Genomic DNA, 15269 nt, shown 5'->3' with positions numbered 1-15269 from the left:
GTTCGTTCGGAAAAATATTCTCATGAGATTTGTTTGCATAATCATTTTCATGAGAAACACTTGTACCCTTGGTGCATAAATAACTATTAAACCATTGTTTTTTAAATGATAATAAAGCACGAATGGCAGGGCGGGCGCTCATTTGTACAGTGAGAATTTCAACCAACAAAAATTTGTGCCCTGGATCCCGTTTCTCTCACTTAAACACGATGCAGCCCGAGCGCCCGTCCTGTCATAAGCGCTTCATTAAAAAAAAAATAATGTTTTAAAATGAAATGGACCCAAAATACTTATCGGAAAATGATATAACAAGGTTTAAGCTTGAACTTAGGTTCTTGGTGAATTCAAAAATAATGTTTTATACCTGTGTTTTTGAGCCATGAAAATCCTAATTTTGTGTTTTTCTCAGTTTTAAATTATTTATAACTCGAAAATGATCAAGTTTACACAAAAACTACAACAGACTTATTTTGTTCAGAATGATCCAAATAATTCAAGAAAAATTTGTCAGGGCCGAAAAAAATTATTGTTCAAATTGTAAAAAAATTGTTCATCTACATTTTGAGAAAAACGTATAGCTCACCTATAAAAATGGCTACAATCTTTACAAAATCGGCGATATTGGATTTATATTATTTTTTTCTAACTACAAGTTCCTACTAGAAAAAAGAGCACAAATATGAAGAAAATTTAAGAGATTGTTTATAAAATTTTGCTTCTAAATTAGTTCTTGCATACATTGAGAGTAACTAGATTATAAGAAATTAATATGAACCATAAAAACGTGTAAAGAAAAATTTAAACATGATCGGCATCTTCATATTCTACACCTTCGTACGATAAATCTTTCTTCAAAAAAAACTTAACTGAAGCTCGAAATATATGGGTAACTTTACAAATAGTGGGAAATGGTTTAAGACATGCTAAATTAGAACCGGATTAGCTGACACTGGTCCTCAACCTACTAGAAAACACCGTACAACTAGGTTACGATTTGGAATTTGGGAGATTGATGCGAACTGGTCTTGGAGATCGTCTTACCACCATCAGGTCTCTATCTCAAATTTCTTTACTAATATTTTTCTAAATAATTTAATTTCAGTATATTTGATAGGACTTACCATATTTCTGTAAATTGTATAAGAACTCCGTTTCAAGTTCAAACTCATTTTTGATTTTGATTTTACCCTCTTTTACCTTGAGTTCTCACCTTTTAACCTGCATTTTTTTGTGATCTTTTGTGGTAGGTACTGTCCGATATTTTGGTTTTGTTTAGCTTCTAATTTTAATGCCCACTACAAACAGTTGTTTTCACTTACAATCTTACCAACTATTACCTTTCTGACCTTATATTCACGTATATTTTTATGGTCATATATATTTCTGGTTCCTAAGACATTGCGGAAGCCGAATTGGCTGATAATTTTGTCGTTCTTCAATTATTGTTTTTCAACTTGTTCCTGACGTAAATACTTTTCTCTGTGGGTATCGTCTAGTTCAACTACTGTACCTTTCTTTATTTTAAGTAGTGTCTTTATTGGTTCTACTGGTTGTCTTTGCTTAATAAGCAAAAGTAATAAGCTAAAATACCTTTAGGTATAAAAGTTGTTTTATATTGCATTTAATTTTTATGTAATTTATTATTTTGAACTCAAAACAATCTGAACTAATTAAAATTCCTTGTTCTGTATTTCGCTATTTTATGTATCTTTTTATTTTGAGATCTGGATCTAACTCTACGATATCGTATGATAAAAAGCTACATACACAGTATCCTACTACATGACGTGGAAGCCTGGACGTTGACAATTATCTCGTTACGACACCTGGAAAACTTTGAGATGTGGATATTCCGCCGCATTCTAAGAAGTCGATGGACATTTTATAAATGAAGAACTTTTAAGAGGTATGAATGGGGATCGTGAACTTGTGGAGATTGTTAAAAAAAAGGAAACATATTATCTTGGACATATATTCACACACGAGACATATAACTTCCTTCAAGTAATAATAGAAGCAAAGATAGAAGGAAAGCGTGGTCCTGGCAGACAACAAATGACTTGACTGCGTAACATCAAGGGTTGGGCAGGTCTAAATCACCCTAGGCAGGTCACCATTAGAGACGGCAACTAAAATAGAAGATATATCTTTTTTAGCTTGCTTTGATGTTAACTTCAGAGTAAGTGCTGCTTTAGACGCTACGTCTCTACAATTTGTTGCAGTTATTTCCGCTCCAATATGGCCAGCATTATTATTTTGAAGCCAGATTTCTAATTTTTGGTATACTTGCCATGATTTACATTGATTTTTGAATAAATAAACTTACAAAATGGAATATTGAAGGAACTGACAGCAAAGTAAGCGCTAGCAAAATTCGTTTAACCTGCAAAATGCTATAAATTTACGTGTCTGCGGATCTAATGTTTTGAATTATCCATAATTTTGGTGATTCTCAATCCAACAGGATTCTTACTTGCACCTAGAGGGGCAAATTTCATGCCTCTAGTACTTTTTATCCGACAGTTATTGGACAAACAGACAGACATACTACAACACGATTTCAAAAAGGACCTGACGAGTCCTTAATTAAGATGGTATATCCCAACTTATACATAAAAATCAGAAGATCATAAAGATGAAAAATAATTTTTAAAGTGCGCCAAGAACTTTTCCCATCGAGTCGCTACTGCCCCACAAGCCTTTTTAATCGCTTATATAAATGCATTTTTAAATTCATGGAAATCGCAAAATTAAGCGCATCCACAACATTTGCATATTCATCAACAGTTTGCCCGACAAGGACTTTTTTAAAACTCGCTTTGAGGCTTCATTCTAACACTGTCAGCATATTCTACATTGTTAGTTCATGCCTGCTTTGTAGTAATATCTAAAGTCAACGAACACAAAGGCGGTTCCACGAGGGGCAAAAACTCTCATTTTATTTTGGTCATAAAAGCTCGATGATGTTTTTGTTTCTAAAGTTGATTGGGTATTTGAATTTTTAATGAATGAAGGCGTCCTAGTTTAAAAAATGGATTATAGGATTGAAATAGGCGTAGGGAGAAAAAATAGAGAATGGCTGTATTGTTATCACTGAATTTGATACACTCATAAAATGGAAACATTTCCTTCTATTTGATGTTTTTAACCTGTGTTGTTCTGAAGCTATTTTCTTGTGGCATTTAAAAGTAATTACTATTTAAATGGGAATAAGCCACAATTAAAGGTTAAAGTAAGTTTATTGACGTTTCAATTTCCACTTCGGAAATCGTTCTCAAAATACAAACATTAGTAATAAAATACTAATGTTATACAAGTTATTATTGTATTCTAATTGATTTTCTATTGTATAATAACACTTTAGTTCTTTAACTCATAAAAAAATTAGCTGCGAATTTAAAAAATATCCCTACTTTTTACCTAATCTTCCAAGAATAACTTTTTTCTTTGAAATTCGTGTAAAACTTGTTAGCTTTTCAAGTAAGAAAAAATTATTCACCGAGTACTAGTTTTTTTGTTTATAAATTAAAAATAACAGTAACTTTGCAACAGTACACACTAAAAGTAATAGTCTTCACCTTTCATATGGTCCCCTTAGAATTATCGCATCTTAATGATTTTGTCTTATATATTACAAAAAAGTGACTTCTGAGATAGACAATTTGAATAACTTTTAAATTAATTATTGTATCGAGCTCATATTTTTGTGACTTTGTTAAGCACTATAAGACCCCCTTTCAGAGTACTTACAAGAGGGTTTTTTACAAAAGTTATAAACAGTTAACGATTTTACCTCATTTTGCTCTTTTTGAAGTAACAAATGAATTTAGAATACGTCATTTTGGAGGGTTTTCTATCTAGTAATAGATAAAATGTTAATATTTAAGTAGTTATAAATAGATACCTTTTTAATGGTAAGCAAAAATTCGAAAAAATCACATTTTTTGCACTAAATTGTTAATAATTAAAAAAAAACGCCGAAATTCCTGCAAAAAACATATATGTATATGTTTGCTTACTAGAGTATATATTAACAGAAAAACTTGTCAAATATCTGGCTATTGCGATATCCTGAACACGGTTAATTGCATTATACTCGCACCTTGTTGTATTTATCAATACGGATTTCCATATTTTCTGGCAGGACTATGTGATTATATTTATGACCCTATCATATTGGAATTGTTGATTCATCGTTGTTTTCAAAACAACCTCTGCAATACTTCATCGCGCATGGTGTATATAGACAAGGCGAAAAGCTCGGGTACGTGCGGAAAAATATTTCCATGAGATTTTTTTTTACATAATCACTTTCATGAGATACCTCAAAATAAGGTTGAACAGGCTCGGGCCCAGGCCCAGGCGAAAAGTTGTTCAACTTTTTTTAAACAATGTTTTCGTATACAAATTGTATCAATAAATTTTTTCAGCCCGGACAAATTTTTTTTGAATTTTTTGGATCATGCTGAACAAAATAAGTCTGTTGTAATTTTTTCTGTAAACATTTATACAGTGAGAATTTAAACCACCAAAAATGTGTGCCCTAGATCTTGTTTCTCTCTCTTATAAGCGCCTTAGTCTGAGCGCCCGTCGTGTCATAAGCGCTTTATTAAAGAAGAACAATGTTTAAACAATGTTTTAAAATTAAATAGACCGAAAATACTTATGACGAAATAATAGAACAAGGTTTGAACTCGAATTTAGAACTTTGGTGTATTCAAAAATAATGTTTTTAACTTGTGTTTTTGAGCCTTGAAAATCGTAATTTTTCGTTTTTCTCAGTTTTAAATTATTTATAACTCGAAAACTATCAAGTTTACAGAAAAATTACAACAGACCTATTTTGTTCAGAATAATCCAAAAAATTAAAAAAACATTGTCCGGTCCGAAAAAATTGATTGTTACAATTTATTAAAAAAAATTGTTTAAAAAAATTTACGCGAGTAGCACTATATATATTGTGATATTTGTGGGTTGTGTGAAAATGACAAAATTGGTATATTGGTTTAACATGTTTGACTTTTACTCAATTTAGTTTACTGGCATATATAAAAATGTTTTTCATTATTGCTTCTGAAATACATAGTCTTATAAATTACATAGATAGTAAATAAATTTGAAGTTTCAATAATCGTGGCACTATGACAGTCTTTTGTGTATGTTTTCTTCGTTGCATTGTGTCAGGCATACGATCAGTAGGCCTTGAGCAAGCTCTCTTCCCTAACCTTATCATATACATTTATATTGTATTGAAACAAATTGTGATATTCTTTCACCAGGATCTCTTCTTCCTGGAACTTGCTTAATAATGTGTCCGAAGTACTGTAGCTTTCGAGATTTGATGGTGTTCAGTACCTATCGGTTTTTCTTTATTCTTCTGAGGTCTTTCTTCATTTATAATTCGGTCAGTCCACGGGATCTTGAGTATTCTCTGACACAGCCCCATATCTCAAACGCTTCCAATCTCTTGCACATATCTTCGTTTAAAGTCCACGATTCAACACCATAGAGCAGAACACAGAAGACGAAACATCTCAGCATTCTTACTTTTATACCAAGAGAGAGATTGTGGTTTTCGAAGAAGGCCCCCCTCCGGTTGAAAGTGGTTCTATCTTTTTTGATGAAAAAGTGGATCTCTTATCTCCTTGGTTGTTGGTCTATTATTCATTTATTATGGTGCCGAGGTGATTGTTATGTTTCCCTCTTTTTACTGGGCTTTGATTGACGTAGAGTTAACCGTCAGCAAAGTGTTCAACCAATGCATCCTTCCTATCATTACATATGGATGTCAAACCTGGACCCTAACCAAGGCAAACATGGATAAACTAGCCACAACAGAAAGAACAATGGAAAGAGCAATGTTAGGTATACGACTGTCAGATAAAAAGAGAGAACGACTGGGTAAGATCCAAAACAAAAGTCGAGGACATGGCAACAAAAATTGCCAAACTTAAATGGAGCTTCGCGGGCCACACTGCTAGACAAAAAGACCAACGTTGGAATACTACAATACAAAAAATGACCGAAAAATAAACGACCAAGAGGAAGACCACAGATGAGATGGGTTGATGATATTAAAAGAATAGCCGGAACAAATTGGAAATATGTTGCTCAGGATAGAGACCGATGGAAGGAGTTGGGAGAGGCCTATGTCCAAACATGGACGACAGAAGGCTAAGAAGAAGAAGAAGAAGAGTTAACCGTCTGTTATCTTTTTCTGGCTAATTATCATCAGCTTTGTCGTCTTTGCTTTTATATTGAGTCCATATTGTTGACTCTGTACATGATTTTGTTCATAAGGACTTCTAAGTTCATATTATGGAATAGAGTAAATATTCTATACACTTCGTGACATATTTGGACTATCCTCTTTTCCAAATATGCGCCATACTGTTTATTGTCTCAGGTGTTGTGTATAGTCGTAGATATTTTCAGAGTTTAATTTGAAGACACTTTGCAATAATTCAACCTTATCTATTTTCATTTTATGCCGAGTTCATGCAATTTTGTAATAAAATAATTATTTGTTTCAGCGCCACCGTACATATCACAGTCTCTGATGTCAATGAGTATGCTCCTACATTCTCGGAACCCAGTTACGTGCGACAAGTAGACGAGGGTAGAATCTACAACGAAATTGTCAGAGTAGAGGCCACGGATAGAGACTGTACTCCGAAGTTTGGGGATGTCTGCAAGTATGAAATTCTCACATCCGATCAACCCTTCGTTATTGACATGGACGGTGTTATTAGGTAAGTTCTGTACTGTTTCGGGAGTGATTGGCGGACGAGACATTAGGAGGTCGATGTTACATACCAACCAAGTTTGGAATTTTCGTATTTCGAATACACTAAGATATACCTAGTGTGCGTTAGATACCATGTTGATACCATAGTGATTAAAACGGTTGAATGTTAAGGCAGCGACTAGTAATCTACTGGGAGAATATTAAGAATTTGTTGTCTGTTTAATTATGTACTATACATAAAAACAATAAACTCAAACTATATATTTAAAAACAAAATATAATTTAATAACTTATAGCATGACAATACTATGACCTCTTCAGATGTTAAGCTAGAACGTACTACTGAAAAAGTGTTAACTACAATTTTTTGTGATGAAAAATGTCATGTATAAAGTAAATACACTAAAAATGTTTTTCAAAAATTAAAGTTTGGTACTATGTATTTTATATAATAATAAATTTCCATAAAATTGAGGTATTATCATCAATTCTGTCTTTAATATTTTTTCTGAAAGATGGCAAGTTTTAATCTTGTTCGAACACTCTTTTATTATGTCATTTGGGTTCACATAAATGGTTTAATAGCATCTGTCATCGTTCTGTGACGTGGTTTTTTTTAATAATTTCCGGGTAAATTATTTTATTCTTTTAGATTGTATAAATCCTTCGATATACCCACAACTCAAATGCCTCAAGTTTGTTCATTAATTGTTTGTTTAACGTCCACATCTCTACACCAACAAATTTGAGAAATTATATAATATTTATATAATTTATATAAATTAGAGAAATATTTAATCATTCGTAATTTCAATTCCAAACTTAAGTTTCGACTAAACAGTATTTGTTTCATGCTGTTAAAAGTACTTAGAGCTTTCTCTATCCTTAGCCTGATTTCTTGTGTGTGTGTGTGTGTGTTCATTTGACAAATTGACTAGAAACTCGTTTAAATAATCGAGTAAGTTTCGAGTATCTTGGAGTGGAAATATCCACTACGGAAACCTTAAAGAGAGTGTTAGGAAAAAGCTAAAAAAGCGGCTTATGTGTCAAGATCTGAGAGTAATATACATACATATGGACCATATAGGTTAGATAAGCATATGAGGTTAGATGAGAAAATACGCATATATAAATCATATGTAAAACCAATAATGACATATAATATACACCATAACAATAAACAAGAATACCTTGAGATCCATAGCTGGGAAAACACTAAAAGACTGAATAAAAAATAACGAAATAAAAGATGTATTGTCGTAAGTTAATATTGTTGATTTGTGATAATATGTGGTTATCATACATTTAATTTTCTTTATATTTAATTCAAAATTCTTCGCTTGTATACTTTAGAAACTTTAATTTCTGGAGGCTGTATATATTTTCTGCAATATGCGTAGTGTTACCTGCTTATTGAATATTACAGATGGGTGAACGTTAATTTCCACTATCGAGGTTTTCTTAATTATTTTTTCTGAGTGAACATTAAAATGTCTACTCTTCATGTTTCATTTCTGTTATGTTTCATACTGGGTTATGAAATGGCGTAAAAGACCAGTCGTAGTCACACCAGAGAGCCGTTAGACCCTGTCGTAGTAGAATGAAACTGCATGCTTGGTCGTAGACGCTAATTGTGCAAAATGACCCAAACCTGTGCAAGCTAAAAAATGACTTAACTGCTGGAATCCGGCGATATCCAGGTTTTATTAACTCTCATAATTGTATGCAGGACTCGCTGAGGGCGATCATTTATTCCCTAGTTTCTTGTGGGATAACAATCAGTCTATGCCTGTTAATTCTGTACCAAATACGCTCGACAGGAGGCGCTATAACCTATCCAAACACCACAAACATTAATGGTAAAGAGCTTCCAGGACACAATGTGGAAAGTTGTCGAAACTAAGCTATATTTATATACAATCAATTATGGTAAACTCCATAGACACAAAAAGTCATTAAGATTTTGGCAAAAGTTCTTAAAAACTGAACACCTCAAGTAACTAGTATTTTTCAGATAGAAAACCAAATAGCGATTAAATATCTGTAAAAGTATACTGTTTACTTTAACAATTGAATAACAACTTATGTGTAATTGAATAACTAACAATTTATTCATTTCTCTTGTATCTTGTATATGTGTATCATAAAACATTACCTGAAACAATTCATCTTTCAATGTTTTTAATTTTCATTGCCCATATTGCCTGAGCCTTAAAACTATCATTTGTAATCAATTGTGTGATTTAAAAAGCTTATTATTAAATATTTACCCCGAGAGAAATCTGTCTCCTCTTGGTGTCAACATATTTGAAAATCTGATTTATTTAATTAAATCGAAATAACAGCAGATATAAATTGGACAGCATGAAGTTTTAAATTAAAAATATTTCATTTAGAGCTGTATCATTCCTCACAAGAAGCGAGAACGAACCCTTACAAGTGAAAGATGGGAAGCAGCTTTACGAGCCAATCTCGCATATGGAAGATTGTGTAAAACTGCATTTGTGAAACATTAAAACAAGTTATATTGTGATTGTATTCTTAGTTTTATTAAAAAAACAGAAGAAAAAGAAGTTAGGCTATTTAGGTGTTTCTTTATTTTTATGTGTCATTTACCATCTTACTAAAGATATCTATTTTGTAATTTAAGACCAAATATCTATCAATGGTACCTTACAGCAGTCAATGCAATTTAAAAAGAAATGGACCTACCATTTCTTTGACATATTCCAATTCGAACTCCAACGTACGATGTAACGGTTTTTCAATATTTTCCGATCAATAGCATTTCTTGTGGCCACACTATTTCTAAAGCCAAATTGGGTATCACTAATTTCATATTGTTCTGAAGCTATTTTCTTATTTATACTAATATTTATACTTATTTTACTAATTTCTTATGCAAGAGTTTTAACAATTCTGCTTTGTATTATTTTCAAAAATGTTTTAAGTGCGTTGTTATGTGTAAAACATAAAGCTATTGTTCTGTGATCTGAGCAGGTTGTTGCACTTGACTTTTGGTTTTGCTACAAAGGTCGATTGCAGCCATTGTATGGGGATTGGGGAAGTCTTATGTATTAGATTAAAGATTTCAACCATTACATTAATAACATCTTCATCAATGAGCTTTAATAATTCGATAGACATACCATCTGGTTCGGTAGCTTTGCCCTCTTTTATGTTTTTGATGGCACTCTGTGGTTTCTACTGACAGTTCTTCTCTTTCATCATTAAATAGTTTTTGGATGTAATTTGTTTAGTGACACAATCTCTCCTTCACATTAGTAATAATATCCCTTTATCATTTTTAAGGATATTTTTTCTTGTGCTTTTTCTAGAACCTGTCATTTCTTTGATTTTTTTGGTGTAAATTAAAGCTTTTATACGTTTTATCCAGATCTTCTATTTCCTTGCAACTGTCGGGGAAGCCACCTCTCCTTTGCCTCTCGAATTTTTTTTTCGTTTTTCTGAATTTTTTTGTATTTATTCAGGTCTTTTGCCTGGTCTGTTTTCTTCGTTCTTCCATAAATTCAAGAACTTCTACTGTCATCTAAGGTTTTCTTTTTTCTTTAAGTGGTTTGAGGGTTGCTTTTCCAACTGACACAAGGACATGTTTAACTTTTTCCAATATTTGACCAATTGTTAAAGTTTCTGCGTTCTTTGACTTTCCTTATGTTCTCGTTTATTTCAAATTTCGTTTCTTCATATGTGTTGCCTTGTTTGTGCCGCCTTGTATCCATGAATTTCTTGGAGCTAGGCTGCTTTACATTCTTTACTCTCATCGACGAAACAACCGGGTTGTGATCGGTCCATGGATCGGAGGATATGTTCGTTCCTGGATAAGTTTTGGATTGATATTATAGAATTTTTTTATCTTCTGTTGACGATAATATAATCTTCATTTGTGACTATTTTGTTGTTATTTTCAGCTGGTGATCTCCATGTGTATAATTTTTGTTTGAACAAGGTATTTGCAATTATTAGTTTCTCATTGATACAGAAATGAACCAGCCTATCGCCACGTTCATTCCTTTCCCCGAGTGCATATCGCCCCACACAATTCTCTACTTCTTCTTAGCCCAATTTAGCGTTAGAATCTTCTATTATAACATTTATATCTCGACTTTTAGTTAACCTTAAGACATTGCCAATTTGTTTATAGAAGGTCTCTATGGTGTCTTCATCCTCGTCTGCAGTGAGTGCGTATATTTGGATTATATTTATTTTCCGTTTCAAATGAGAGATGGGAGATACTCGATCAGGATAAGAAACAAAGTTACAAACAGCTTTTTGAGAATTCTTATTAACTATAATGCCAACTCCCTCCCTGTGGTTGGAGTTGTTAACGGAATTATACATTCTTCCATTTCTGTTGTCATATTTTCCTGAGTCAGTCCATTGAATATCGCTAAGCGCCAGCATGCTAATCTTTATTCTGTACATTTCCGACACAGTTTTATATAGATATCCGCAATGATATCCATGCGGATCTTTAATGTGGTAGGCATCCTGTGACCTGATCCTACGATAAACTTATCGTAGAGAGCCGTCTTTTACCAACCAGCCATTCCTGTGTCACCTGATGTTCGTAGTTTGTAAAGCACCACTATTTCTTCTACGTCGTTGTCTTTGTTCTGTGGTCCAATCATTCCAAAACCGAAGTAAGGTGGATCCGTTTCTACCAGTTCTGTTGCCAATTTCCCAAAACATTATTTCAGCTTTCAGCACTCCTATAATCCTATCTCTTCCAAAATAACTTAATTGATCAAAATTAGCACGTCTTCTAACTGGACATATAATGTATGTTAATGTGTCACGAGAACAGTATACTAAAATGTTTTGTTACTGCTCAGTGAACACACATTTTTGTACAGTTCAATAATAACACGTTTTAGTATACTGTTCTCGCGTCACACGAACATACCTATTGTAAGCAATGTTTTTAAAACGAATAAAGCAATTTCGTATCATTTTAAAAGTTTAAATTATTATCGTATATAAAACACAGCATTAGTTTTTGTAAAAAATATCCCAAAAATTGGAACTTCTACAAATGCGTGGAATCAATTTTTTTATCATTTATTTTCACTGCAACACATTATTTGAAAAAATTTGTGTAAGATTCCTTTTTCTTGTTTTTATCAAAAATACATATAGGATTTTTACGATACCCAATATTTATTACTTTCATCAAAATAAGAACTTGTATTCTTATCCCATCTCTCATTCTATATTTTACTCAATATACGATCTGCGGATAAACAGAGTTTTATTACTTTCATAAACACGCAAAATCGACACTTTTGTTGGTAAGTAAAGTGAAGTAATAAGGAAGTAGAAAGCAGTAATACCGTTGATTTGCCACGTGCTTTATTACTTTCAGTAGCAATCACGATAAACGACAAAGCGGGGCCACCACAATTGCATAATTTGTTATTGTTTCCTGTCAACTAAAATAGGAATGCTGTATAAATTTGATGCTATTTGTTCCCACAATAACCGCCTATGAGCTTGGGCGAAGTTTGAAGTAATAAATTTTAGAAAGGATGCAAACAATGGTCACCCGTTTTTATTAAATAAAAAAAATAAAATAAAGCTACAAAACAAATGTGGGTAAGATACACTGGGTTATTGATTTACACCACCCAATCTACAGTCGCAACCTGCCACCATGGGATTTTTATATGTCTAGATCTGTGTTTTTAATCTCATTGAATACGCTACTCCTTTTAAAGTAAAAAAAATTGGCGGCCCATAGAACCCCCATAGACCCCTTTTTATATCACAGATGCATACCGAGTCGACTGACAGATATTTCTTAACTGCTCATGATCAGAACGTCCATGAACAGTCTCTTGGTGATAAACGAACATAAGCTAAAATTCATAACATTTTAGAACACAATTTATAACACTAGCGCGGTTCGAACGTTGTCAGACGCTGACACGTGGGTCGGAAAAAATAAATAAAAAGCAATTTATTGGGTACCGGACAAAACTATACGCTTACCAAACAAACAGTCTTGCAACAAACAACCCTACTCCTCACTGAGGAGTCACGCGGCAATGAGGAGAGGCAGATTGAGACCCCGAACTCGGACGGAACCATACCCCTTTTGAGATATTGGCTTCAAAATGGGAGCCGAAACGTCGAGTTTTAAATTCTCAACGCGGTTCTTCCCGTGATCTTAGTAATTTTCATATACGGTGTAGGTACAAGTTTATGGTCGGTATAGTAGAATTTAATAGGATATCTAACACAGATATAAAATCATATTTTCAGCGAATAGACAAAGATAACAATCATATTTCCCCTTGGTCTCCCCTCCACATTCCTCATGCACGCCCATTAATGAACTCCATACGATTATTTTCGATCCAGCTTATACGTAAGAAACAGCGGCAGGGTTGCCTTATTACGTATTTGAATTAAAACATTGAATTGATTAAAAAAATTGGCGATCAGTGGCGCGGTATATTCAAAACTAGATGATGATATTAAAAATGAAACACTAATTGATACAAATACTGGTACAAAATTTATTAAATTAATAAGAAATTTACAGATTCGCATTTTTATTTGACAAAATTGTAACCTAATTTTCAATAAAACAAGACAATTTTGGCAACATCGCCATTCGCCCGTTCGCTTCAATAGTAAACTGCATACGAGACAGGCTGAACGCTATGCTATGAATTTCGTTTTGGAAGTAACCGCGTAAGTGTGAAGATAAAAATTGGATATGTCGACTGTTTATACAACAGAAGAACGGGTACAAATAATAAAATGGTACTTTGGAGGCAATTCAGTACAAGAAACTATTAATTTATTTATTATGGCTTTTGAAAATAGGCCAATACCTATAGAAAAAACTGTATTGGCCATTATTTATCAATTTGAAAAGTTTGTACTAATGGCAGATGTAAAAATTCTGCCCATCAGATTAACCTCGCGAAAAGAAAATTTCTCAAGAACGAGAGATTAGAGAAATTCAAGTTTATGCATTGGCTGAAGCGGAAGCTGAAGATGAAGTTGATTTGAATGAAAAAACAGTGAGGAATATTTTGAAAAGAAACAACTAGCATTGTTATAAAGTGCAGACAACTCAAGAAATATATCCTGATAATCAATTTAAATGGATGCAATTTTGTGAAATTATGATGGAGAGATGCCATGCAAATAATAATTTTTTCAAAAATATATTGCTTGCAGGGGAGTCCTCCTTCACAATTCACAAAAAACATAATCCATGCGTTGTACGTTATTGGTCTCAGGAGAATAAGCATTTGAGTGTGTCTGTGCGTAGGCAGTATCCACAAAAGTTGAATGTTTGGACTGGAATTTTGGGAGACCATATTATTGGTCCTTTTTTCATTGAAGGCAATTTAAACGCAGTCAAATATCTCCAATTACTGCAAAATCAAATTATTCTTGCACTTCAACGTCTTCAAATTAACTTCAACGAAATTTGGTTTCAACAAGACGGCTGTCCTGCGCATAATCCAAAAGCCGTTAGAGACTATTTAGCGTTAATTTTTGCTGAACGTGTCATTAGTACAGACGGTACAATAAAATGGCCCCCTCGGTCACCCGACTTAGCTTCTCTAGATTTTTATTTTTGGGGGATGCTAAAAACGAAATTGTACAGGCATGAGTTCGAGCGAGCCACCAACTTGGAGGAACTGAAGGAAAAGATAATTAAACTTAGCCAAAACATATCGGCAGATGAACTCAACGCCATGAGAAATGCGTTGTATAATGAATTTGGTTACAGTTCGTTACGATTTGGTGGTCTGTTTTACAGACCACCAACATTTAATTACCTAAGAATTTTATTTGGTTTAGAATTTCTAATTGTTTGGAATTATTTTTAATTTAAACAGTAGTGTTGGAATTATTTTTTATTTGATTTCATTTTTAAAGAACAAATTTTATACTTTTATTCTAATTTTATCTTTTTCTGTTTCATTTTTATAGAACTTATTTTTATTTTCACACCTACTACCTTCAAAAAATCTAAACGAAAATATGGTTTCAAAGATATTATTTGTAAAATACCAAATAATATCTTATTGTTGATGAAAAGACGTATACGTATATATACGTATATATGACGTATATATAAATTTTTCGTCTAGTTTATATTTAATATAATACACCTACTCCTTCCTAATGCTTTGCTAGTAGTGTCTTTATTTATTACGCTTTAGGAAAGACCAACCCACGAACCCATGCAATACGCATGGCATGCCAAACTAGTCCTGTTCTGCTCGTTGCCGCAGTATTAAAATCAAAGTGTCGTTACTTTGACGACGCGACGTTGCCAAACAATTTTGTGTGAAGCTTTTTTATTTAGTATGTTGAACAGGAACGGGCTGAGATTATTTCCCTGTCTGATTCCCCTTTTGGTTATGTTAACCTTAATGGTGTCGTTTGTTTTAATTTTCGTCGTATTGTTGTTGTTCATTTGTTTTATGATTTCAATAAAGTAAGAGTCAATCATACGTGACGCGTTAATTTT

The 15269-nt window shown here is 33.0% G+C and overlaps 1 protein-coding gene across 1 annotated transcript in view; it reads left to right on the top strand.

The window, feature by feature from the left end:
• Positions 1 to 15269, top strand: part of Cals (calsyntenin 1) — a 457567-nt gene that overhangs the window by 323089 nt on the left and 119209 nt on the right. The window contains exon 3 of the mRNA XM_072526238.1: positions 6534 to 6752. Within this exon, the coding sequence (XP_072382339.1) occupies positions 6534 to 6752 (219 nt within the window). The remainder of the gene's footprint in view (positions 1 to 6533; positions 6753 to 15269) is intronic.

Source organism: Diabrotica undecimpunctata, chromosome 3, assembly GCF_040954645.1.
Source record: "Diabrotica undecimpunctata isolate CICGRU chromosome 3, icDiaUnde3, whole genome shotgun sequence".
Lineage (NCBI taxonomy): Eukaryota > Metazoa > Arthropoda > Insecta > Coleoptera > Chrysomelidae > Diabrotica > Diabrotica undecimpunctata.
This window is presented reverse-complemented; position numbering and strand designations above follow the sequence as displayed.